This window comes from Pectinophora gossypiella, chromosome 11, assembly GCF_024362695.1.
Source record: "Pectinophora gossypiella chromosome 11, ilPecGoss1.1, whole genome shotgun sequence".
NCBI lineage: Eukaryota > Metazoa > Arthropoda > Insecta > Lepidoptera > Gelechiidae > Pectinophora > Pectinophora gossypiella.
Genome location: NC_065414.1, coordinates 7,385,361 through 7,412,655, shown reverse-complemented (window position 1 = coordinate 7,412,655; position 27,295 = coordinate 7,385,361). Strand labels below are relative to the sequence as shown.

Below are 27,295 nucleotides of genomic sequence, written 5' to 3'. Positions count from 1 at the left end.
TTTATCTGGTGATAAATTGCCCTTTTGCTTAAACGTATTTTTTTTCTTTAGTGGTAGGATTACCAAGACATCATCGTCTATTTTAATCACTTAACTGAATGATTAGGTACTCAAAATATCAATTTCCACCAAAAATGTCAATTAAATTTTGATATCAGTTTCTTTTGACAATATATTCGTAAAAGTTTGAATATCAGTTTGATTACATTACTCGATGTACTAATTCGATATAAGTACTAATGAACCATGGCATTTCATTGCAATCCATGTTTCCTCAGCTGTACTGTAAGATTATTGTGTGTATTCAGCGTTTTACCATTTATTACTAGCAGTACACTCAAAATTCTATCACCTAGGAATTCAAAGAATGTGGCATATTTCTTTGTTTACCATATTATTTTATATTCAACAAGTTGAATGAACTGTAAATCTTTTCGTGTTTAGCATACCAATTAACAGTGACACGTCACAATAAACATGTTATCTAAGTAGGAATTAATCAGAGATCTAGAGGAGGTTTTAGACGAAGCATGCATTTGTGATGATAAAGTAAACAGGGTTTCTGAGTCAGAGGACGTTGAACTTTGTAATATGAAACCTGTTGCAAAAATGGCATATTTCAAAACGCGAAGACGCTTCCCAAGACAGTTAGTAAAAATTATGATATTATTTCTTGAAATTCGAATGCTTAGCCAAAATTGGGTTATCAACATAGTTTTGTTATATTATTTTTTGGAACAGGAAAATTCAATACTTGATAGATCTATACATCTGACTGTAAAAAGATATCGTGTAAGGAGTGTTTGTGTCTTATCCAATCTTCTACCCATAGACTTAAGTTTTTTTCGCGCTTACGCAGCTTCTACCCTTTGATCCCTACCAATGTTGTTTACGGTTGCTATTTATTTCGCAAGCTTTTCTTTAACTTAAAGAATTCAAACTTGTAAATTCCAATTTACGAAGTGTCATTTTATGTCTGTCAGGAATATTGTTTGAATATCAATAAAATTAACACCTACTTGTTGACAGGAGTTTGCCTATTACTTCATTTTAACAGTACCGAACTATGTAATAAAAAATAATTAGGTATATAAAAAATAAAATAACGAAACATTCTAGGCCCAGACGGGATTGGAACCCGTGAATATTTTTAATCCGAGAGAAGTTTATTACAATATAATTATATGGTCGTAAGGCCCAGATGCCTTTTAAAATCCAAATCCCATTGTTTAACTATTGTGTCTGGAAATCCGGGCGTTACGAGGATATAACAAACTATAAGTGTAGGCACAGTTTTTTACAACTTTCTACTGTTGTTATTATTTTTCCTTGAGCAGTGTCCGTTCGTTCCACAGTAAATCTTCGCAGTTTGTTATTAACTTCTTGTTTAATTTTGTTATCTATGGCACATTGACGAAGGTTAATAAGCGAAAATGTCTCGAGAGATTGTTTATTTTACTTATTTTTTAACTTACTTACGTATCATCTAAAAGTTAGGTCTAATTTTGATTTTATTTTTTAGCTGATAATTTTGCGTGAAAGCAATTTTTTATATTTTTAATATTAGGAAGACTAATTCAGAAATGTAACCATAATCGTAATACGACGGTAAAGAGTGAATCGTGTAAAAAAGCAAGCCTTCCTTTCATAATCTAGGAACTCAAGTTAGTTAGTAAGAATTAAAGTTTAAAAAAAAGTAAATACCATTTTAGTAAATCAATTCGATGAAATATCTGTTTGCAGCTGATTGAAGCCATTATTACTAATACGTACATTTGATTAGAATTTACTTTACGTAAACTGAACTAAATTATTCCGCAGTACTTTAATAACAAATTGGAAATTTCTATCAATCGTCAGAACTCGAACAAGAAATAATAAAAACAGTATAGAAACTTTTAATTGAATCTTGATTTAATAAGTTTCGTTTCGTTTAAAGTATTCGTAAAATCATATCGAACTCATCGTCACTTCGAGATGGTGTTGAGAGAAATAATTTGAGTTGATTATGATTATTTTTTCTAGTTTAGCATGCACTTGTTTACATGAGTTTATTTATATCAATAAACAAGACACAAAAATTTAAAAGACTAGGTAAATGTTATATTTAATACTTTTTTCTTTATACTGGTTGCCTTATATATAAATATTTGTAACATATTTGCCTTCTCGTATTTATTTGCATATAGGTACAGCGAATTGCTATCAACGTTTTGTTATTTGAAACGGTAAAGGTACAGTAGAGTAGTATTATCTGATAACACAGCTTAAGAGTGTTACCAGTACCATTAAACCAATTATTTCCAGGTCTTTTAAGCCCTTACTCCAAGCACATAGTAGCGTTTACTCTGTTAATACTTGAGCCCGTTTATATAACTCATAGAACGCCTTTTCTTATCTAGACTATTGATATGTCGGAGTTAGTTATGAATAAAGAAGAGAAATTGATCAAATCGGAAAATACAATGAAGTTGCAACACTTCCATCATGAAGTTGCAACGCTCCGACGAAAGGTGGCGTACGAGCAGAGCGGAGTGAAGTCGAGAGTCACTACAGAGTCGTCGTGTCGAGCGGACGTGCACTGCCGTTCTAGTCGGGCAGTCTACCGCGAACCATCGTCTTGAGCGGACGTGTCGAATAATTACGATCGGAACGTGGAGTGCTATAGTCGCTCACCTATAACTTGTAGGGACGTCAAGAAAGTGTGATCGGAAAAGAGTACCTAGCAAGTACGTTCACATGTCCCGATGATTCGGTCCGAATATAGGAACCATGGGTGGTGGAGGGCAAGTAGAGGGCGAGTAGCCCCTTCGCGCTAACGTCCTTATGCGCGCTAGATAACGAGAGACTGTGTAACCGTTACGAATACCGTGACGTTGCCGTGAGTGTGTACCTTATGCTGTGACTTTATTTAATCGTGATACAAAAACTATGTGGAAGTAAATAAAATGATTGTGATACTGATGACGGCCATTATTGTCTTCTAACGCCCACTCTTATAACGCCCACCCTCTATTCTGATGATGATGTTACGACCGACCGACCCCCACTGTTACGACATCAGAAGCGGGATTAGTGAACTTGGATGAAGACAATGTGATGCGACGTTCACAACAAGACAATATGGACCTGAATTTGAAGTGACCTGGACCTTGTTAATGATCGGCATCACTACATGCCGTAAGATATGATGGAGTGAACATCATAATATTTCCATACTGTCTGCAGTCGTGTTTGGAAATTATGGTACCTCAACTTGGAAACTGTTATTACGGTGAGTCGTTTTCATACTGGAACCTTATTGTTATTGACTTCATTGCTGGGTGAATTTCCGTTTCTAATAATGAGGAAATTGATTTAAAATTAACTTGGAAATTACTATTTCCCTTTGTTTAAAAAGAAAATTGACGAGACATATTGTGTCAATCCGTGTCAATCGTATCGCGTTTTCCAATCTGTTTTCATCATCGTCAAATCTTTGTATTTTGGTCTAAAAATATTTCGAATTGGTGTAGACACGCTTAACCTGCGTGGTTAAAGTTGTATTTTCTCACTCCAAGCAAAAAGAAATTAATCATGACATGATAATTGAGTCTCGTTAAATAACGTGTTTTGTTATCTACCGTCATTCATCAAATGTTTCAATATTCAACATTCTTTATTGAAATCTTTTTAAACCGATTAAAAGAAAGTCTTGTGAATACGATAATACAGTGAATTCTTTTGTTTCATGTTATAACTTGGTTCGGCAATTGGTGGATTGCAAGCGGGGATGAAAATGGCGCGGGCTGAGCCGTAGCCGTGTAAAGTGACGACATCATGGCAGCGCGTTGTATACCAGCCGGACTTGCTGCGCTGGTGCTGTTGAAGACCTAAACCATGTCACAAGACCAGTGGTTGATCTTTTATCGGAAATTCTTATAAGTCCCGGTGAGTCGTATCTGTTTTACCTGATTTGAATAATGGAATTTTTATTAGGTTTCAAACGAATATAGTGCAGAAAGTTCTCTTTTGTTAACTTTAATTAAATAATAATTGGAAATCGTAATGAAGTGAAGTAAACATTGCGAAGTAAAATGATTTGGATTATGATTAAATGAAATAGGCTTAAAAAAATGCCCGAAACAGTAAATCATTAGTGAGAAAATTGGAGCAAAACATTCTAAATAATGATAATACCGAATTGGTAATTGTTTAAATGCGGTAATGTTTCCTCGAGGTGTTGGTCGCTACACTGTGACTTTATGACTTGTGTGTGTGAGAGCAGGGTGCTCTGTCGTTTTGTGGTCGTGGACCATGGTGGCCATCCTGGGAGGGGATGTTGTGACTCATGACTGTTTTGTAGCGTAACCGCAGTTTGGGGAGGAATATTACAGCCTGTTGTCCTTTGCAGTAAATGTGTAATGTTGGTTGATTTTATTGAGCAATGAAAGCTATGATTGACCTGTTTCGGAGCAACTCTGATAGGAAGCTGCGCACTTGTAGTGTTCGGGGCTGCAGCCACTTTTGTGCTGCTCGTCTTAGAAACTACAGGTATGCGGTCGAAGCACGGATGTCATGTTGACTTTGTATTTGGTCATGACATTGTACCTGAATCTAAGTCAAGTTGACTTCCGGTAGAATTAGTCAAACGAATTAGAAATTAGTGATGTAGAAGAAATTGTGTAACCCATTGACCTGTTTCGGAGCAACTCTGATAGGGAGCTGCGCACTTGTAGTGTTCGGGGCTGCAGCCACTTTTGTGCTGCTCGTCTTAGAAACTACAGGTATGCGGTCGAGGCCTGGATGTCATGTTGACTTTGTATTTGGTCATGACAGTGTACCTGAATCTAAGTCAAGTTGACCTCCGGTAGAATTAGTCGAACTGCATAAATTAGAAATTAGTGATATAAAAGAAATTGTGTAACGCATTGACCACTATTCTACCAACTAAAATGTAAAGTTTGTGTGCTAGCTGTGTTGAGATATCGTCACTTGGTGTAAGTGGCATGAGTTGCTGTCGCTCGATTTAGGTGGCAGTGACGACTGAGTTGAGATATCGTCACTTGGTGTAAGTGGCATGAGTTGCTGGCGCTCGATTTAGGTGGCAGCAACGACTGTGTTGAGATATCGTCACTTGGTGTAAGTGGCATGAGTTGCTACCGCTCGATTTAGGTGGTAGTGACGCCTGGTTGTGAGATATCGTTACTCAGCTGATTTTAGTGTAAAGAGTAATTGGATTTTCAAGTTTGGTTGTTTATGTGTGAATACTGGTCAATGGTCCGTGTATTGTTAGTTGATGATTTATCATGATGTAATGTGAGCTCATGTAGAGTCAAAAGTAGAGCTAATGTAGAGTCAAAAGTAGAGCTCATGTAGAGTCAAAAGTAGAGCTCATGTAGAGTCACAAGTAGAGCTCATGTAGAGTCACAAGTAGAGCTCATGTAGAGTCCTTTATAGAGTCTCATGTCAGGTCAGGAATGACCGAGCGACCTTGGATACTGTGCTGTGGTATATTGTTTCAGATTAACACACGAGGACGTGTGTCACGCAGGATGGCCGTGTCGGAGTTAGTTATGAATAAAGAAGAGAAATTGATCAAATCGGAAAATACAATGAAGTTGCAACACTTCCATCATGAAGTTGCAACGCTCCGACGAAAGGTGGCGTACGAGCAGAGCGGAGTGAAGTCGAGAGTCACTACAGAGTCGTCGTGTCGAGCGGACGTGCACTGCCGTTCTAGTCGGGCAGTCTACCGCGAACCATCGTCTTGAGCGGACGTGTCGAATAATTACGATCGGAACGTGGAGTGCTATAGTCGCTCACCTATAACTTGTAGGGACGTCAAGAAAGTGTGATCGGAAAAGAGTACCTAGCAAGTACGTTCACATGTCCCGATGATTCGGTCCGAATATAGGAACCATGGGTGGTGGAGGGCAAGTAGAGGGCGAGTAGCCCCTTCGCGCTAACGTCCTTATGCGCGCTAGATAACGAGAGACTGTGTAACCGTTACGAATACCGTGACGTTGCCGTGAGTGTGTACCTTATGCTGTGACTTTATTTAATCGTGATACAAAAACTATGTGGAAGTAAATAAAATGATTGTGATACTGATGACGGCCATTATTGTCTTCTAACGCCCACTCTTATAACGCCCACCCTCTATTCTGATGATGATGTTACGACCGACCGACCCTACTGTTACGACAGATATATTAAAAAAAATCTATAAACATTATTCTAGGTACGGTCACGAACATTAATGTGTATACACTTTGGTACCATGTCACATTAACTCTTTTGACAAATCGAACTGTAAGTCTCACTAAATGTCAAATATGTTAGTGCGACAGAGTCCTAAAGTGGGTACATTATATTTCTCATGACTGTACTCATAGACTGTTACATTATAGCCCAAAATATAACTCGTAAATTCCTTGTCCACGCAAATAAAAACTTCAAATGAAATCTCATTGAGCAAACAAATATCCGCCGATAAGTCAAAGAATGAAGAATATCCAATTTTATAAAAGGGGATCTTTTCCCAAGTATCCCTTTTCATGTTATGATGTATGGAAGTGTAACAAAAGCCACCGTTTCAAAGTACAAAGTGTAGACTGAAATTTATGTAGTTCTGAAAGATGGGAGTATACTCCTGAGTAACTTGTCGACGATATATCAAATGCGTCTCTTAGTAGATTTTGGTAGACGCAAAGCTTAGGTCGGATTATTTAGGTATTAAAGTGCAACTGACTGTATGTAAGTGCAATACTGTAAACGATTTCTAAAAGTGTCAGTGATTGAAATATAATTTTAAGATTGACATGTCACCTTATGTCAATCCCACACATTTTTATCACTGTCACTGTCAATTTGCAACTTGGCTAACCCCCTGGTATAAGAAGGAACGTCGAATATTTCAGTTTATCATCCCAGAAGGTCTATCCACAATCATTACTGTACAACACCTACCTATTCAAAAGTATTCTAAGGGCCTTTTTCGACGATCTTTTGATCTGTTTGTTTCAGTAGGATTAAACTTAAAAAAACCAGTCGCTACGGGAGCGCTCTTCTTCGATGTGGCGAAAGCGTTCGACAAAGTCTGGCACAACGGCTTGATCTACAAGCTTTATTCACTGGGAGTGCCAGACCGTCTCGTGCACATCATACGAGACTTCCTCTCAAATCGAACCTTTCGCTACCGCGTGGAGGGGACGCTCTCGTCACCGCACCCGATACATGCCGGAGTCCCACAAGGCTCCGTCCTCTCCCCTTTACTATTTTCATTATATACTAGTGACATTCCCAAATCCCCTAATACCGAATTAGCTTTATTTGCGGATGATACAGCCATCTATTCTTCGTGCCGTGGTCGAGTTATGATGACCGGAATCCTCCAACGCGCGGCCAATGCCTTGGGCAAGTGGTTTCGCAAATGGAGAATCGAGGTAAACCCGGAGAAAAGTGCAGCGGTGTACTTTTCAAAGGGCTATTATAACACGCCACGGTCACGCCGTCAACTTAAAGTCATCAAGATGTTTGGCAAGCCGATCCCTTGGGAGGAGCAAGTCAAATATCTCGGCGTAGTCTTAGATAGACGTCTTACTTTCAAGGCCCATATCAAACGTGTGCGCGATCGCGCCGCGTTTGTAATGGGCCGTCTTCACTGTCTCCTTAACAAGCGAAGTAAATTGTCCCTTAGGAATAAGGTGAAAATCTACACGACTTGCATCCGTCCGATCATGACCTATGCAGGGGTAGTTTTCGCTCATGCGAGTCCCTCTCAAATCCACCGTCTACAGGTAATACAAAATCGTTTCATGCGGAAAGCCACGGGAGCTCCGTGGTTCCTTCGCAATGAAAATCTGCACATTGACCTAGGTCTGCCAACCATTGCCCAATGGCTCAAATTAGCTTCCAAACGTTTTTTCGATTCTGCTCCGCACCACCCAAATCCCCTGGTAGTTGCGGCTTCCGAGTACATTCCGCTTAGGGACGGTACTGAAAAGTATCGGCGTCCGAAGGACGTAATATACGATCCCGACGACCCGATCACTTTAGCCATAGAGGCAGCCAATCAGCTCGCGACACCAAACACTTCAGGACCCCGATACCGACCCCGCCGGCGTGGTCGACGATTTCCCTCATTCAGCGCTTATCGCTATCGACCCACTAGGGTCGATTAATTCTTTCAAATATTTTTCCTCTCAGACGACGCCCTGAGCCGAGGTTCGCGCCCAACTGGGCACCCTCAGGCCTGTTGTCTTAAACGTTGTACCGGGTGAGAGCCTTCAGCGCTCCCCATTTGTCCGGCCAAGTAGTTAATGCCATCTGCGGCAAATCTACAATAAGTCACGTCAAAAAAAAAAAATGTTTCAGTAGGTAATATTAAAGCTGTGTTTTTTTTTATTAGTTGACGTGACTTATTGCATTAACTACTTGTCCAGAAACGCCGACGGTATTATAAAGCGTGAGTATATAGAGTCAGAAAATTGTGTGAGTCAGAAAATATCTGGAGATGAAGGACATAAAGCAAAAATACCGACTAGTGTGATACATAGCCGTACTTCACGATTAAAAGGTTTTTAAGATTGCGATCTAAGTACCTTTACTCGGTTGCTATTTATTTATTTTTTTTAACTCGTATAGTTCACAAGTTAAGATCAATGTGCGCAATTAGTATATATAAAAAGAAACATCTTTCGGTGTACGTGTCGCATTGAACTGAAAAGAATTATAGTTAATTAACACTGTAGGTACCCTTAGGTTGAAGAAGTAAAAAATATTTAGTGGCCTGGCCTTAGCCAAGTTACACTACACACAGTCGATACTAGTCGAATTTATGGGATTGATATATCACCTAAATGTCGACGTGCCCGGGAAGACAAACACAATTTCACCACCATTTCAAGTCAAATTCGACATAAATGAACGAAAAGAAAAAAACCTTATGCCAAAAACTAAACGAGATAAATACAAAACGAGACGGGAAGAATGACATTGAAAAGTTAAAGAATAAGGAAAAGAATGATGACCCACATCAATATTGACATGAAACGGAGGCCATCAACCGTTGTACCAACATAACATTACGAGGAAGCCCATCTCAAGTAACGATCATTCCTCAATGATGTAATGAGAACCGTTAGGTGCACCTTGGACCAAATGCACTAAATTCTTTAAAATATCTGCCAGACAACGAATGTTTGAAAGGTCCACGTGGTACTTATATTCGAGTATTTTGCAAAAGACTTATTTGAAGTTGCTTGAGGTGAACAATATGTTATTGTAAAAAGTCGAGGAACGAAAACTCGACCAAAACTGTCATTGTAAAAAACGTTGACCCCGGAGAATGCTTCCATTTAAAATAATAGGGATATCTACAAGTTTATAAATTATTAGGAGCAAAATCGCCTACATTTATTCGATTACTAGCCCCGATTCCTGCAGACACCTCCTAATTTTATTTTCAGTATAACCGTCATTCTGTTATCCTCCGAAAAGGAAAGGGACGGATGATTGACAATTGTTAATTTTAAAATTAATGCATAACCTGGGCGAATAAAATAGGCATCTGACGTGTGCTGTCAACTTAATTATGTCGGGTTATTGATCAATATAAAATTGTGGGAGGGTTTTTAAATTTCTGCCTAAATTTACGTTTGTTCCATAAAATTTATGCATGTCGATTGCCTGTCCCTTTCCTTTTCGTCGAATAAAAAAATGATAGGTATAACTTTAAATAAAATTAGATGTGTATTGGAATCAGCACCATTGAATTGCTATTATATTTTTAAACCGGTCCAATAATAAACATAAAAATACGAACAGGACTCGAACTAATGAAACCTGCTTTAGAAGAATGCTTGGATGTGTGTGACCTAGTGAGATTATGGTCAATAGGTCGACATGACATAGGCGGAGTTGTAGACAAATTTTGTGTCGACAAAATTTGTATTTGGAAAATGTTGTTGTATTAGCCATAAACAAAACAACGAACTTTATAGAATAATAAAAAACAAGTAATAAAAATAAACAGCTCATATACGTCCCACTGCTAGGTACGGTCATTTTTTTTTATTTTATTTTTTGACGTGACTTATTGTAGATTTGCCGCAGATGGCATTAACTACTTGGCCGGACAAATGGGGAGCGCTGAAGGCTCTCACCCGGACAGCTAGGTACGGTCACGAGTACTAATATGTATACACTTGATGCCATGTCACATTGACTTTTTTGACAAATTAAACCGTAAGTCTCATTAAATGTCAAATATGATAGTGCGACAGGGTTTAAAGTGGGTACATGATATTACTCATGACTGTACCACCTCCACCACGCTAATCCACTGCGGTTTGGTAAAGATGTCTTTAACGGCTAATATCGAATACTGTGGCGTTCTAGATGTGATGGTTGAGTGGTGTGCTGGTAATTAAACGACCACATAAAGTAATATTTTAAAGTTTATTGTTTTTTTTACTTATTCACATATTTTAAACTTTTATTATTATTATTTTATAAATCACCATATATTTTTAGTATTGTTTTAGATATTTTTTAACGCAAGAAAATATTGATTATGCATCTATTTTTGATGCCAAGAAGGAAGTCTCTTTTTGTCTATGACAATAACTTTTTTATAGTAACAGAAACCATAGACATTTTTATACTACTTACAAACAGTTTTAAATAAGATAATATTCGCTGTGGGCCTGTGGTACACAAGCTTGCTTCTCAAACGGGGAGCACCGGTTCGAATCCCAGTACCGGACTTGCACCAATGAGTTATTAATTTATCTTAAGTGCAGTTTTCACTAACACAGTTGGCTCGAACATTATAGACGGCGATACGGCTCACCACCTATCACATCATCAGCCCATTAATGTTCCCACTGCTGGGGCACGGGCTTTCCCTATGGATGGATAGGGAGATCGGGCATTAAACCACCACGCGGGCCCAGTGCGGATTGACGGTTATTAACGACTGCTAATGCAGCCGGGACCAACGGCTTAACGTGCCTTCCGAAGCACGGAGGAGCTCGAGATGAAAACTTTTTTTTGTGGTCACCCATCCTATGACCGGCCTTTGCGAAAGTTGCTTAACTTCAACAATCGCAGACCGAGCGCGTTTACCGCTGCGCCACCGAGCTCCTCCACCACCTATCACGTTGGTCTAACAAAAATCTCGGTAAGGAGTGTGGACTTAGTTCACCTTGCGATGTATACACCTCTGACTACCCCAGTTGTGAGCTTTCCTTAATATCGTGAATAAATAATGCTATAGTTGCAGTTATACTAGCCGCCAATATTTCCAAGAGCACATTTTCACAATTTTTCATAATTTTCCTTAACTGCAGCATAACACCAGAGTATGAGGTATTCATACTCTGGCGTTATACTGACTTATGCTGCAGCACAATCTTAGTATTCATAACGAAATTAGGTCAACGTTCAAAAGAGCAAAGTCAGGAAAATTCGAGTCCTACTATACTTACTTAATAAACAGCGTGTTAGTGACATCGTAACTGTTAGTGAAATACTGAGGGATGATTCTTGATTTAATAAATATTAATATTCAATATTCTTTATTTGCACACCGTGATGGTGCACAAGTTTGCAAGTTACATTATGAGTTTCAGTTTCACATCACAGACCCTTTCGGACATTACAAAATAGAAGTTTAAAAGAGAGAAGGAAGCTTTTCAAATAGTATCTGGTGTATTTCGATAACGCGTAACAGATTCGAGAGCGCGGCGCATTGATGGTCATCTATGCCCACTCGGTACGATAGTGCGTTTTGTGTGTATCAGAGTATAGTTGTAGATTACTATAATTATATTAAGCTACCTTGTGTATAATGCCATGTATGTGATTCCTACGAATGTATTTTTTACGTTTTTTTTTAATGCGACGAATGTGTGACGAGACAAACTTCTCTTGTTTAACGGCATCATTCAAACCATGTACTTAGATTTAGAATTTAATAGAAAAAATAATTAAAAAAAAAGAAAAAAACGAGCATTTTATAATACTGCAAACCGTTAGACTTACACCAAAACACATACCTAAATGTTGGCATAAAGCAATCATTTGTAAACACTTACAGTACAATAATTCAATATTGACTTAGTAAACATATTAGAAATAGCTGCTTAATAAGTAGGTATGATAGAAAAAGTCATGTAAATACTTGTATCAATTTAGACAGTGGGCGTTAAAGACAATGACCTTCATGAATGTCTCATTTTTTTACCACAATACCTATAGAATAATGTTCAAAATTTGACTGCTCAATCTTCTCATTCCTTTAACTCGCTGGTCAACTGGGGATGATTAAAGGCTTTCAACTAAATAAGCTATCCTTCTAACAAGATATTAATCCAGAGAAATGGATTAATGGGAAGTATAGACACGAGTTTGTGTATAATATATTAACCTAAATATTAACCCAGAGAGTAAAATAAGTATATACTATACAAGCATGTACAATCATATAAAGCCACGAAGACAATCAAAGACAATCCAATTTACATACTTTACTCGAAAACAGAAATCAAATAAAAAAACATTACTCCATTTTATTAGAAATATGAAGACGCAATAATAAAATCGTAACGAACACACACACGCAACTGCAAAAGAATTCGGAGATAAAGGACGTAACTCAATAATGTCACATGAGCATTCCTGGCAATATTTATATTTAAAGACAACTTTGATACGTAAAGAGACACAGAGTAAAAACATGCCGGATTTATTAACTTATTTCTAATAAAACTTCCTTAATCTTGCTTAGAAAAACTGATATTTATTCTGAAAAGAGACAAAACCTTAGCTGACCAGATTCATTTAGTATCTATATCACACAAGTTTTCTTTTAGAAGTTTTTTTTTTTCATACAGATAATGCACCTTTTTAGTATTCTATTTGTTAATAAAAATCATGTATCTCAGACTTTTCTTAAAAAGTTGCATAAACCGGTTACATGAAAAGCGTTCGACCTTAACACAGTTTTTTCAAATCGATCAGAACTTTATGCTTTTATGAGAAAATAAGCTTGTTATAAAAATCATTATTACTTACATTTATTATTAATGCAACTTCTTTAAAAATGTAGCTATATAAAGGAAAAATATAATACGGATTAACGAGAATTTGGAACACACTGGAAAAAAATTAGGTTATAAATTATATGTAAGTTATTGTACCTTAATTTCGATGAACTGGAACCACTCCAGTTACTTTCATTTAAGTGCTTATTCATAAATTATTTTTAATTTTAGTGCATATTTCTTTGGGCATATTCGATTAGTCATCAAACGAGCTATAAACGATATAAAATATGAGTTGTTTTTTTACTATACTTGGACGAAATAAAAGTTTATTAAAATTATGTATACTTGCCCGAAACTTTGCGAAAAGAACTTCCGATTTAATTATTTATATTTAAAGAGTTCATTAAAATTCGGTTCGTCGACATATAACAAGGAACTTAAATATAGCTGGTGAGGTATAGTGTATATAATAATAGTATAATGTGGCGTGGTGTATAATAGTAAAATTGGTTGGTAAGCCCTTCCAAAATAATAAAAGTGGAAATTGAATGTTGGGAAAAGACAAAAATTCGTGGAAATAAGAATACATTTTCGTAGTTCGAATCCCGGATTGGTCTCTGAATTCTTCTGAATTCGACTTTAGTACTTAAACTACTGCCTACTATGTTTGAAAACAAAACTCCGGTAGGTAAATTGTTTCCCCTGTCCTATCCCGCTTTCTATTGGCGTAATATTAGTGGATTTCCTTATACTGACGAGCAATATCACATTTCTACGTCAAATATTTAATTTAATTAGGACTTAGTTTATAAAATGTTATAGACGGCGATACAGTTCGCCACCTATCGCGTTGATCTAAAAGAAAGATGCTGAGGTGTAGGTACTTAGTTCATCTTGCGATGGATGTCTGCCCCAATGGTATATAGTCGAAAGCTTATGTTATAAAATGTGTAAAGAAAGAAAAAAGCATTTACTTATTATTTGTTTTACTTTACAGAAATATCGTAAAAGCTAATACACAGTATGTCAAAAGGCTCATTTATCAGTTACCCACAAACAAAAGAACGTCTCGGTAATTTCACCACTCCGCGAATGATACATTATTGTTGATAAAACTTGCTTTATTGAGCCGATACAAATCCACTTAGGGCACGATAAAACACTAAATCGAATTATGCCTTTCATTATCCCAAGTTATGGGTGTAATCCTTTAATTAATTGCAGGATTTTTTCGGTGTTTGAAATATTTTTGCGGTTTTACAGCGTTCAAACGTGTCACTTGTGATTTGGTCAACGATGAAGCACAGAGAAGCTTAAAATGATATCGACCTTATTATTTAGCTACAAAGTCAGAGATGTAATATTATATTGATTAGTTATGTCAGGTCATATTACTTGGCCGGACAAATGGAGAACGCTAAAACTAACTGGTAACTACGGCATATGATAAATAAACGTACGAGTATATTTTCTTTTTCTTTTTCATCCACTCCTAAATATATACCTAAAGACCGACGTCCGAAATCAGCTTCCGGAAAGGTAAAATAATGTTTTCATAAAATTTTCATCAAAAAGATATCAAGTGGATTTATATGAAAACATTTCGTGCACTTCAGTGACTTTTCTTAATAAAACTCCTATCTACGTCGTTTTTACCGCAACATTTTTACAAAAAACAAACTTGGGTAGAGGTAAATCGATTAACCTATATCATGGAATGTCGTGTCATTTTTTGTCTACATATCGATACTTACTGAATAAAAAGCTACTAAGATATTTTAATTAAAATTAAAAAAGGACCTACAGGGGCCTTAGCCAAGTTACAGACAATTATGACAATCGACAGAGGTAGTGATAAAAATGTATGGGATTGACATTAAGGTAACATGTCAAACCCATACATTTATATCATTGTCACTGTCGATTGTCATAATCGTTTGCACCTTGGCTAAGGCCCCAGATATTATTTTTCCATTTTTTTTTTATTTAGGTGTCAATTAATTAACGACTTATTAGAATATTTCTTTTCACGTCAATTTCTTTACTTTTAGGCAACGTTTAATTGACTACCGATTGAAGGCACTCAGGGCTTCTTTTTTTATGTAACCACATAGCAACTAGCGACATACAGTACTCATTCCCTTTAAAATTACCTGTGCTAAAAAAGGATTAGTGCTTTTTTGTTTTATCTATAATCTTATTGAGACAATTCTCAATAATGGCGGCTACGAGTACGTAGGTGTAAACGTGTAACAAATCTATTAAGTTATATTTATGCACCGAATCTTCTTAATTCCTGGTCTGGTTTGGTGCTAGACAAAGATCCACAAACCAAAAGAACTTGACATGTATTATAGAGACCTTTCACCAGAATCAGAGGTCAAGGGGAGATATGACCGGTTGAATCACCGTACTTCTTTCAATAAAACTGTCTCAATATTTTGGAATATTACGACATTTCGTTTGACAAACAATTTTATCAGCCTCTTTTGGACCTTTTGGTACTTTTCATCATTCTTTTCTTTTGTCCCGTTTACGTACTTACATTTGTTTTATTTATTTTTTTCTTATAAACTCACCAGGGTAGGTGAGATGAGTCATCGACTCTCATGAGAAGATAAAACGAAATTTATTGAAATGCTCGTCTAAATAAAAAGTTTTACCTGTTATAGGTAACTATATTTATTGTATCAGACAAGTGCTTATTACAAGAGGGGTTTCCCTGAAGAATGACATGCCAACACGGTATTACCTCCATACTGAATGACTAGGCTGTGGGCTACTCCGAATGACTAGCCTTACAAAAATAACTATTTTAAATCTTCATTGTAATTTTGTACGATGTAGGTAAAACCAACTTTCCGCCCACCACTTCGACCGCGACGACATTCATAATAGCTACCAGGATAATACTTTATAATAGGGATCTCATACCCGAGAAATGCGTTTTCGAAGGTATGTGACCTGACCTGTATTGGGCTGGTTTTTCACTTCGCGGGTTGAAAGGTCAGACAGGCAGTCGTTTCTGTAAAAACAGGACCTGTCAAATCTTCAGGTTAGGTAAGCGGACCTTGTGTAAACGGGATAACGCTTGGAGATGATGAGGGATCTCATACACTAGTAGCAATGTTAATCATAGCGAAATAATTTATTGAATTCGTTCAATAGTTCCCGAGTACTCAGTATCCTGCATACAAACATATTATTTGCGTAGAAAACTCCCACGAACTTCTTTATCACCGTCTTGAAAGACAGGAGATACCATCCAAAAAGGAAAAATAAACCTTTCAGCAGCATTATTCACATGATCTCATGCCTAATTATTATTATTCCAAAACATAGTTCAATATTTTAACCAAAAGCTTGCCGTTATTTATTGAATGATCCAAAGAATGCGATCCACTGGGCGTTCCACAGTGACTGCAGTTTTTATGCGAATTTTGTCTGTTATCTGTGTGTAATTAAAAAGTTACGATATAAGAAGTTGGTGGCTGTAAACATTCATTAACGCCTTATATAAAGCGCCGAATACTAAGCTACATTCCACTAAAAACGTCGTCCTATATTTTAATTTGGAACTTTCTTTACTTTCTTTATAAGATTGAAAGCTGAATAGACGTACCTATTTGTATTATACGTTAATGACCTATTTATTTAATACGATTTTTTCCGTGATACGCTCCTTCGACCTATACAAAACTTTTCTTTGACCTAGTATAATGTATATACTATGTGTATAATGTAAAAGACAAGTCACGGAGAAAACTAACGTAAATTGTTGTAATTTATTTAACAGATTTTAGCCTGTATTTACAAAAATAAACCATAAGAACGTCCTGAAAAACTTTCGGTGTTAACTTTACCTGGAGTCTCATTTATGTCAAATATTACAATTAATAAAAAATGAAACCGGAACAAACCTACAATAAATCCTTTTCTACAAAACATTGCGTATCTTGCTGAGGTCATTGTAACGAGGTGATGCGGTATGCGCAGACGCCGAGGACGCAGGATAACGTATATATATGGAGCGACCCCAACTCGGGTCAGAATCGTAAGGACCGCCGCAGTGGAAGGACAACATGAAGCTGGTGAGTCCTCGTGGAAGTGAAGTGTCCAAAAAGTTAAAAAAATATATTTAAAATTGGAAGATATTTGAAAAAAAAGTGATCTTTGCCAAATACTTCCGGTGTGGATAGTGAACAAAATATAACTTACAGTTTAAAGAGTATTCTGAAACTAATACAATTTATAAGGCGTATTTTTTCTACGTAATTACCTGTTGAAAAGCCAATCTTCTTTGCACTAACCGAAAAAGTTATAAATAATACGATTTGCCGGTGTTATAATCTCATAATATCTCTCTATCTCATAAATTATTTTAATTCAAGTAATAAGATGTTAAACAATTATTAAGAATTTCCAGTTTAAACTGTATTTTATTTTATTAAAAAAATTTACACAAGAAATGTTATTTTAACAAAAATAATTACACCTTACATTTTCAACTCTAAATTCAATATTTAATACTTAACCTGTGTAATTTTAAATGTCAAAACACAAAACCTTCAAACTCCATCATAGCGGGTTTCAATTGACGTTCAATATAATTAACATAATTGTATTTTTTGCAGTACTGCATATTCGCCGCCATACTGGCAATTTCACTAGCCAAAGAAATTGGAAGCAAAGATGATGTCGAGGACTTAGAAGCGCAAGCGTCTATGGAACTGCTTAGAACAAACAGGGAAGACAAACAAGATCTGGATACCGCAGCCAGCACTTACAACAGCTACGTTCCCCCCAGCCAAAGACCCCCACGACCATGGAACCAGAACGCCATCCCAACTCCTCCCCAGAACCAATGGAACAACCCTCAGTATGTAGTTCCCCAAAATCCTCCGCAAAATGCATTCAGCGACGTCTCCCAAAATCAAAACTACGTACCCTCCGTGCCCCAAAATAGCTACGTGCCTCCTTCTGCCGGCCAGTGGCCTGCTGTTCAGAGCGACATACAGTATCCTAGCAACCCTGCCCCAGTCCATTACCCCTCTGTTCCACCTGTCACTCAGGCTCCTCAAGTTCCTCAATATCCTCAGACCCCCCAATATCCTCAGACTCCCCAGTATCCTCAGGCTCCCCAAAATCCCCAAGCCCCCCAGAATGACTATTACTATCCTCCTCACAACCAACCTTCCTCTACTCCTACTGTAATCAAGAACGAACAGTACAATGGTGAAAACGGCTATTACAAATATGAGTGAGTAGTTACAGTTTTATTTATTAAAGTTACTTCTTGTTATCCATGCGTTAATATTATGGCAGATGTTGAAGAATGTGTATGCCTTTGCACTTGTTTGCTATCCATCTTCAGAGAATTAGAGCGTAAAGATAAGTGATCAATGTAGCTAGATGAGACTGACCACACTACCTATCGTAATTTTATAAGACCCTAGAAGAGGCGAAGTTTTTATAAAAATATATGAAAATATAATAAACAACATTATCTTCTTCTATAATGGACATAAAATCACTTTCGTTGCAAAAACCGTTTTTAATATATTTTATATGCTAATCTCTGCGATAGATGTGTTTGACATACTAATAAACTAATACAGTTTCATCTGAAACCAACTTTCCTTAAAATTTCGATAAAAAACTTTATTCCGTATGCAAATTTCGGAATCTCGGCCCAGGGGACCTAACGGTCTACCATTGTATACGTTTGGCATCAAAATGACAGTCGATCCGGTTATTTTATTGGCAATATTACCGTTTTTAAGCAAAAGGTTTCCTTAATATTCAGCTCATTATTGTAACTGTATAAAAACAACGAAATATCTTTTTTCGTGTGTAGACTGGTATGGCCTCTGGCTCTGTCCTTATTTAAGTAGGCATAAGAAGTAAATGGTAGCTGCCGGATGAAAGCTCTCAACGCTCCACATTAGTCCAGGCAAGTAGTGAACGATGACTGTTCCAAGACTTACGAATCACACAATCGGTTAAACAACGATAAATGAAGTTTACATTCCATTTATCTCTTAAACCTTAATTTGCATTTCATTTAATTACTAATGCATAATACATCAATTTTAATCACGGTGTCTTTTTGAAAGGGTTCAGATTAAAAACGTCAGTCCGTAACTAATTGACACTTGCAATTATAAAAACAAATTTTACGTTACGTTTTTTACGTTATTTTTTAATAATTTTTATTATGATTTTTTTTAAAGGAGGCGTGAAAACCGCAAATCATAAGAATTACTTTATTATCAAGAGACATGTCAAAATGTATATCGTATAATTATGTTTATTTGAATCAAAACAGCACATACAAATATTCGTTATTGGTTGGTAACTAACATGTAGGGATTATTAAAGCGCTAACTTTATTTTAGAATTCGTTCGAATCGAAATTAAACAACAAATAAAAGAAACTTTACAGACAAAAGGAATAATTTAAATAAGGTTCGAGGAGAATTCTTTGAAAAAGTGCCTTCGAAACATCCTTTTCAATCCTCTGACGAAACTTTATTGCATGGTGTCCAAATTAATTTTAGCAGTTCTAACCATGAATTTTAACTGACTTTAAAATAGAAAGAGGTTATGTTATTATTGCTATTACATTGTTACTTCATCATCTGTTTAGCGTTCATCCAATATGGGCTGGACTCACGATCCGGAGGTCCAGAGTTCGAATCCCAGTGGGGACATATCACAAAAATCACTTAGTAATCCCTAGTTTGGTTAGGACATTACAGGCTGATCACCTGATTGTCCGAAAGTTAGACGATCCGTGCTTCGGAAGCCACGTTAAGCCATTGGTCCCGGTTACTACTTACTGATATATGTACGTAATCGATACATGAGTCATGTCAGGGCCTTTTGGCTGCTCAATAGTAACCCTGGCACCAGGGTTGATGAGGTTGGTAATCCACCTCACAACCCACACGATAGAAGAAAATCCAATATCACGTCTATATGAGCTCCTTAGTCTGTAAGTATGAGATTATTATAATATTTGTTATCGTTACAGATACCAAATTTCCGATGGTACTTGGGTAGGTGAAGAAGGTTACCTATTGTACCCGAATACTGAGTACGAGAGCCCTGTCAAGAAGGGCTGGTATTCTTACAAGGGAACCGATGGCAAGGTCTACACTGTCAGCTGGTGGGCTGATGCATCAGGCTACCACGCCACTGGAGACCATCTGCCTACTCCTCCCCCCGTTCCTACTGCGATCCAGGCGTAAGTTATCAACATATATAAAACCCTTGTATAGACTAATAAAGTGAAAATTCAAACTAACAAATATGTTCCTTTTATAATGTAGGCGAGACAGGAATTTTTAGAAAGAAATTCTTCGCGAATGAAGTTGCAGGCAGCAGATAATATCTCATAGGTACTTTTCGATTGTGACTATAGGTATTCAACATTTTATGTAAGTACCCATTACTAAACAAAACAACTAGTTCAGTACGATTAGTGATTATATTTTAATAAAGATAACATTTTACAGTAGCTTCAACGCTGTAAGTGATAGATCTGTCAAAGTACGGAAGCCAGTGTTGTGACATTCGTTAGTACAGTGATGTATCAGTCGAGAGTCAATCGATTATTTTTGACGTAACACTAATATGATTGTTTTTTAGATGACAAATGCATCGTAAAACTCACTGTATCTATCGCATAATTCATCGATCACTCCATCTCATTGACTTAATATAATATAATCTTTTATTTTCTAATTTTCCGTTCATACATTGGCAATGTTCGTCGCAGCGAACATGTATTTTCCTGAAATAAAAAAAGGTTAAATTTTTTTTAAACAATTTTTAGGGGCTGTTAAACGACCTATAAACCTGTATTTAAAATTATATCATTATACTAGAACGTTTTTTTCTCACAAATATAAAGGGTACATTTTTAATATGAATGACTCACTTCATGAGACTTTCACAGAAATCTGTAAATCTTGCATAATGTGACCTCTAACTTGTTCACGTCCACCCACAGTTCGCCCTTGGCCGTCACGTATGCGTTCATAGGACGCAAGATGCGCTAATCAAACTTGTTTACTTAAAGCTTAGCGTAAAAGTGATGCATATTCTATTTCGACCGTGATAGTCGTGTTCGGAGAACGTGTGACTTATATCTTTGTGTCACGGGTTAGAATTCGGGCTCTAAACCACTGAATTCGACTTTGTGAGTTTGAATTCATGTTTCGATCATAAATAATTAATATCACGTGATATTAATATTATTTCTGCCGATCGAAATGAGATGGGATGGCAAATGTACTTTGTTAGGAGTACGTAGTTTTTGACGGTGTTTATAAATTCGGAAATTATAAAAAGGGTAGAAGACCTTGATTAGCAAAATGATTAGTATCACGATAATAGATAATTAGTATCACGTGATATTAATTATTTATGATCAAAACATGAATTGAAACTCACAAAGTCGAATTCAGTAGTTTAGAGCCCGAATTCGAAAGTGGTTATTTCACAGGTTTTTACTTTTTCTTCATTTTGATAATCAGGGTCTTCTACCCGTTTTATAATTTCCGAATTTAAAAACACCGTCAAAAACGAACTCCTAACAAAATACATTTGCCATCCCATCTCATTTTGATCAGCAGAATAGAGTCACAGCAACATATTTTTCTGGAAAATGCCTTGTACCATTTAGTTTATTATTCTTTTCGCTTATTTCCCCAAGTGGTGGGGCGTGTTACTGAGTGACTTATGAGCGTGAGTTGTTTGTAATATGTGTATGTGTTGGTAACAAATGGGGGTCACCAGTCATAACAACGAGAGCTTATGGAAAATGTATAGAAACACTGTTCAGTGTCACCCGAGGTCAATCACATTGCATACATAAACAATTGTTTGACATAGAAGATAAAAATACTATTTTGGACTCGGCAAATTAAATGAAAAATCTATTATAACTATTTCCTACATGTTGTATTGCATAAAACGTACATAACGGTGATGGCATATTATCTGTTTCAACGAAAAAAAATAGAAGTAATACTTCGGAAGGAGACGCTAATAAGTAAAAAGCTAATAATATAACACGAAAGAAATACTCTGGATTATACCAGTCGACTTAATTAAAACAACGGAAAGAGGAATTGCTAATGTAAAAAAATAAATTCTCTTTTTTTACCACTTCCACGAACTTTATTTATAACTCAAAGCAATTCAACCAAAACACACAAACCGGTTTTCAAGTCAAAACAATAGCATCAATCTCTAGTCTTTTTAGGAAGACTCGACATAAGTAAAGTTAATTATCCCCAGAACACGTGTTTACCTGGGCGTATCAGTTAGATCCGACGTGTCATTAGCATAAATCGATTGGGGGTCAAAGAAGCCAAGCGTTTGAACAATGATAAAGCAAAAGAAAAACATAGAAACCGGTATTAAGACTTAGGCTAATGCTATCATCATACTATTATCTGATGATACTTGAAGAGAGATCGATGTTCTGTGATACTACATTTTGTTGTACAAATAAATCTGTGTATGGGATGTATGGATATATTGATAACACTAATTATGTCTAAATATTTATGTTAACTGCGTAGCCGTATTAAAATGAAAAAAATGTTCATGAATAATTTTATCTTTGTTAGTTACTTCAAATATGTATTTTTATTTTCTAGCCCGTATTCTATGCAAAGTTGTTTTATGCAATATCATTTAATTGCCTGTATGGTTTTGTCAAAAAAATATAATCTGTATGCACTCAGATAATTTACCTTTTGATCAAATAAGGAATCTCTAAACCCAAAGCTTTTTGAAAATATGACAGTTAATAATTTACATGGGTTTCCAGTGCACTCGACCAAGCTGCAAAAGAAGAAGCAAACAAGAACAAACCAACCCAGCCGACTTACTACCCGACGACGCAACCAACTTTCTACCCGTCGCAACCAACTTACACTCCAGCGCAACCCACAACCCAACGCCCATCGTATAACCACCCTCAGCAGACTTACCCTCAACAGCAACCAGCATACCAGAGACCAGGTTACGGTAAATAAGGGCAATAAAATAAGAGAAGAATAGTTTAAAAAAAAAAAGATTCTCATCTCTCTCCATTATTTTAAAGCTCTTGATACTGCCGATAAGTTGTACGAGTACGACTCGAAAATGTTACAAGCAAAAATATTCTGACTCGATTATTATAGTGATAGTATACGATTTAAGTTACCTCCGAATGATGGATATGATGATGGAAATAAACAGTGATCAGATCACGACCGTTATTGTGAACTCGATCACTGTTAGAGTGTGATACTGAGTAATACTCGAAGCCAGCAAACATGTGATGTACATGTAATTAATAAATAATATTTTAAAACTGTTTCTTTTTATTTACTTGAATAAACTAATGAGACACCTGACATCGACCCACTGTACGTCTATTCAATAAATCAACCAAAAACACTTTATTGCACAAAGATAAACATATTATTATCAAATAAGACAAATACCTAAGAAACAGAACAGGTACAAACGGTGACTGTATTGTGCTTATACTGAAATTCAAATTACTCCTTATGGGGAAGTATACTGTGTAAGCAATTATCAAATCTCTCTCTACATGCAGTGCGTCGTTTGCAAACGAAAAGTGGTTCCTTAATAATCTTCGACGCGTTTCGGAGGTATGAGGCCTAACCTGTATTGGGTTGGTTTTCCCTTCGTGGGTTGGAAGGTCAAACAGGCAGTCGCTTCTGCCAAATCTTCAGATTAGGTAAGCGGACCCTGCGAAAAACGGGATAACGCTAGGGAGATGTTGAGATACTCAGTATGATAAGCATTATGAACAATTTTGAATTGTATTTTAAATTCGATAGCATGAGGAAGAAATGAAGGAACCCGTACTTACTTACACGATGAGTACTTACCTGGACAAACATCCATTCGTCTGTAACCTTCTAGAAGCACATACCTGTAAAGATGAAAATGACAGTTTAGGTTATTACATAAAAAAAACGTTTAATATTAATCATTAAATGAACGTGAGCTTGTTGTTTGCACGTCGATTACATTAACATAACTGAGTAGCAAAATGGAAACTTACAATTTCAATGGCATTGAACTTAGAAGATTTACTAATGAATATGCGAAGATTGATAAAATATGCCTACGACCAAAATCACTCTTGATAAATATAGGTATTTATAGAATTTTAACACAAATACAAAGTAGTTAACGCTATTTTTCCCATAATCGTACGTACATCCTATTAGCTGCGAGATTTGGTAAAAGGAAGTGATAAATTAGGTAGATAGGCATTTAAGAGTGTAAGTATCACAGTAGTCATTAAAGAAAGCGGTCAACCGTAAGGACGTATACCAAAAATTTGCAGAAACCGGTTGTTGAGGGCATTGACACTTCATTACATCATTAAACCGCAAAATTCTTACCGCACAAAAATGTTCAATTTATCGACCCGTATTTCGACTGCGGTCACTAAAGGCCCGACAAGGTTTTTGTATCTCTGAAATTAATTAAGATTGCTTCTTTGAAAGAAATTAATAAATCAAAGCGAATGTTTGTTCCTTTTCTTGCTTTGTATACATATAAACATGAGATGAATTGTTTGTGTGTGTTTATCGATTAAGGTTTACTGCGTCAAGTATAACAAAAGTTTAAATCCTTAAAGACTTTTTAATAATATTTGGTGCTATTTTTTCTGCTAGATTATTTTTTATTTGCAGAGGTGTCTTGATTTCCCAGTTACGGGTGGTCTTTATATATGATAGAGAATGTTTATGGTAGCTCCGTCCTCCATCCTTCTCGCATTTAAGCAATAGCGGTATTATTTACTAGTGAAGTGATATCCTAAATAGCAAGTGTTGGTTGTAACAATGGTGTACAATAACCTACATCTAACAGATAACAATATGATACACAACAATGTATTATCGCTCTTACCTTAAACTGGATCTGGATAATTACAGCAGTTTTATGAGACATACATAATTATTATCGAGCCGCAAAACACTGTAAAAAGTGTGTTGCGAAGAGAGAAACCTAGTTTAAAAACCGAGCGATATCTTTCACGAATGCCTGACTCCAGTGATCTCGCGTGCGTATAAATATATGCGGAATTCAGTTTCATTATCAGTCTATTTTCTACTAGTGTTAAAGTGTGACGTGAAACAATTATTTTTAAAAAGAAAACAAATCAGCTTCAAGAAAAATGAAGCTGGTAAGTGAAAAGTGAAGTGTTTGAAGTGAATGGATTTTACCTTTGGAATGGAAACCGTGAGTTAACGAAGAAATATTTTTATTTCAGATACCACTGATAATTTTGTTACCAAGTTTAGCAGTGGATGTGAACGCTCAAAAATTTAGGCAAGAACATTTCCCTTTTCCACCGCAATTCCAAACACCAAATGCTGGTTTATTCTCATCAGACAGCTCTCTATATTTACCCCCTGAATCTCATACAACCCTTCCATACTTTCCAATGAAGAATGTCAATAACCTACAGTTCCCATACTTGCCTCCAACAGGAACGAAGGCCCCATCCATTTATCCATCCCCATTCCCTTTTATAATATCAACAACTTTAGTACCCAATTTTGATGATGATGATGATGAAGAGAATCATGGAAGAATTCGTTTTTCAACACCCCATCCACATGCGCAACAGAAACAAAATCAAACTGAAAAAAATCCAGACCCACCAAGAGAAAGAAAAGAAATGAGAGCTATTCCAAAACCGAATTTTCAACAGCCTATACAAAATAGAAATGATATAAAATTTCCATTCAAACCTCCATCTCCCGCTCCCATATACTCGTCACCAGCTCCGACTAGTACAACACCAGCAACTAGAAGAATGATTGTAACGACAGAAATCCAGCGCCCAGAGCATAGTTTTCAAGATCAAATGAGAGCAGCTTCTTTTCAAGGTCCTCAGTTCTTACCAGCTGGCCCAGGAGTGTACGTGTCATCCACAACCGAGCCAGCTATTCCGATACTTCGTCTATCAAATGAAATGGATTTAGATGGCAGCTTCAGTTACGAGTAAGTAATTTATATCTACAATTATTTTGTCTTTTCGTCACTTGACTTTAAAACAATATTGAATTTCAGAGCATTAGGTGCAGATCAGACCCATTACGTGCAACACAGTCGTATGGAGAATATGGGTCCTGATAAACAAGAGCAAGTAGTAGAGGGGTCGTATTCTTATGTTGGTGATAATGGTCAGACGTATACTGTCCACTACATCGCTGACTCAAACGGCTTCAGAGCCAGTGGAGACCACTTACCGGTTGGACCACCAGTTCCAGAAATTATTCAGAGGTAAGTACAAGTATTCAGTAGGTACATTGTTAAAGAAATCAGTAATTTGATTCATAAAGAGCCATGATTTTTAACGTCCATAATAAATTATCGTTTTTAATATAATAATTTAATATAATAATTTAATATAATAACGTCCATAATAATAAATAATAAATTATTATTAAAATAAATGATTCTTTCTTTATAAATGTGGAAACTTAACACAACGTATTTAACCTGAAAATATAACTTTTAGGGCAGTACAGTACAACTTGGCTGAAGAAGCGAAAAAGCCTCCGCACCTAAAATCTTGGCAAGACGATGGAAGGGATAATGAGATAAGTGACAGTGAGAAATCTCAATACTTCCAGCCTCCTCCTCCTCCTACACGTAACTTGTTTACAGGGAGAACACCAGAAGCCTTTTCATATAGTTTCTCTCAAGGATCAAATACAGGCAATAATTTGGTTACAGCCGCAAGTACTTCAACTCCAATCAAAACAGTTGACTATACAACAGAACAATCAAAACCCAAACCGAACAATGGGGCAATTTCACCGCAAATAACTTTTTTGGCTTCACAAGGCGCCCACGTCCCCTCTATGGATACAATTCAAAACACTATATCGAGAATGTTTACAACTGAGAAGCCAGCATTGCCTCAGTTGGTTAATTACGAAGCTGGAGTTAAGGAAATCGATCAAGACCCAAATAAAGGATTATGGAGGTGGCAATATGGAATCAATGCAAATAATTTGAGTCAAAATCCAAGTCCAAATAAGGACACAATTTCTAGGTCTTTCGGCGAAGATGACGACGTCATGATTAACTTTGGTGATATGACACCAGAACAGTATACAAATATGATTCGATCTCAGTTCGAGTATCAGCCAGAGAACGTTGCAGTACGTCAATACGCACAAAACTTACAATCCAATGAT

At 36.5% G+C, this 27,295-nt stretch overlaps 2 protein-coding genes and 1 long non-coding RNA gene across 3 annotated transcripts in view; 2 read left to right on the top strand and 1 right to left on the bottom strand.

Annotated features, from left to right (window-relative positions):
• The window catches only part of LOC126370947 (uncharacterized), a 195,769-nt gene that overhangs the window by 146,291 nt on the left and 22,183 nt on the right, over nt 1-27,295 (bottom strand). The window lies entirely within an intron of this gene.
• Nucleotides 4,916-6,093, top strand: LOC126371013 (uncharacterized). Its single transcript, XR_007566937.1, has 2 exons — nt 4,916-5,012; nt 5,084-6,093. It is a non-coding gene; the product is annotated as an uncharacterized LOC126371013 (long non-coding RNA).
• Nucleotides 17,101-23,409, top strand: LOC126370983 (uncharacterized). Its single transcript, XM_050016168.1, has 4 exons — nt 17,101-17,125; nt 17,669-18,294; nt 20,071-20,283; nt 22,882-23,409. Exons 1-4 carry the CDS (start codon nt 17,117-17,119, stop codon nt 23,087-23,089), a joined length of 1,056 nt encoding a protein of 351 aa, XP_049872125.1. The 5' UTR covers nt 17,101-17,116; the 3' UTR covers nt 23,090-23,409.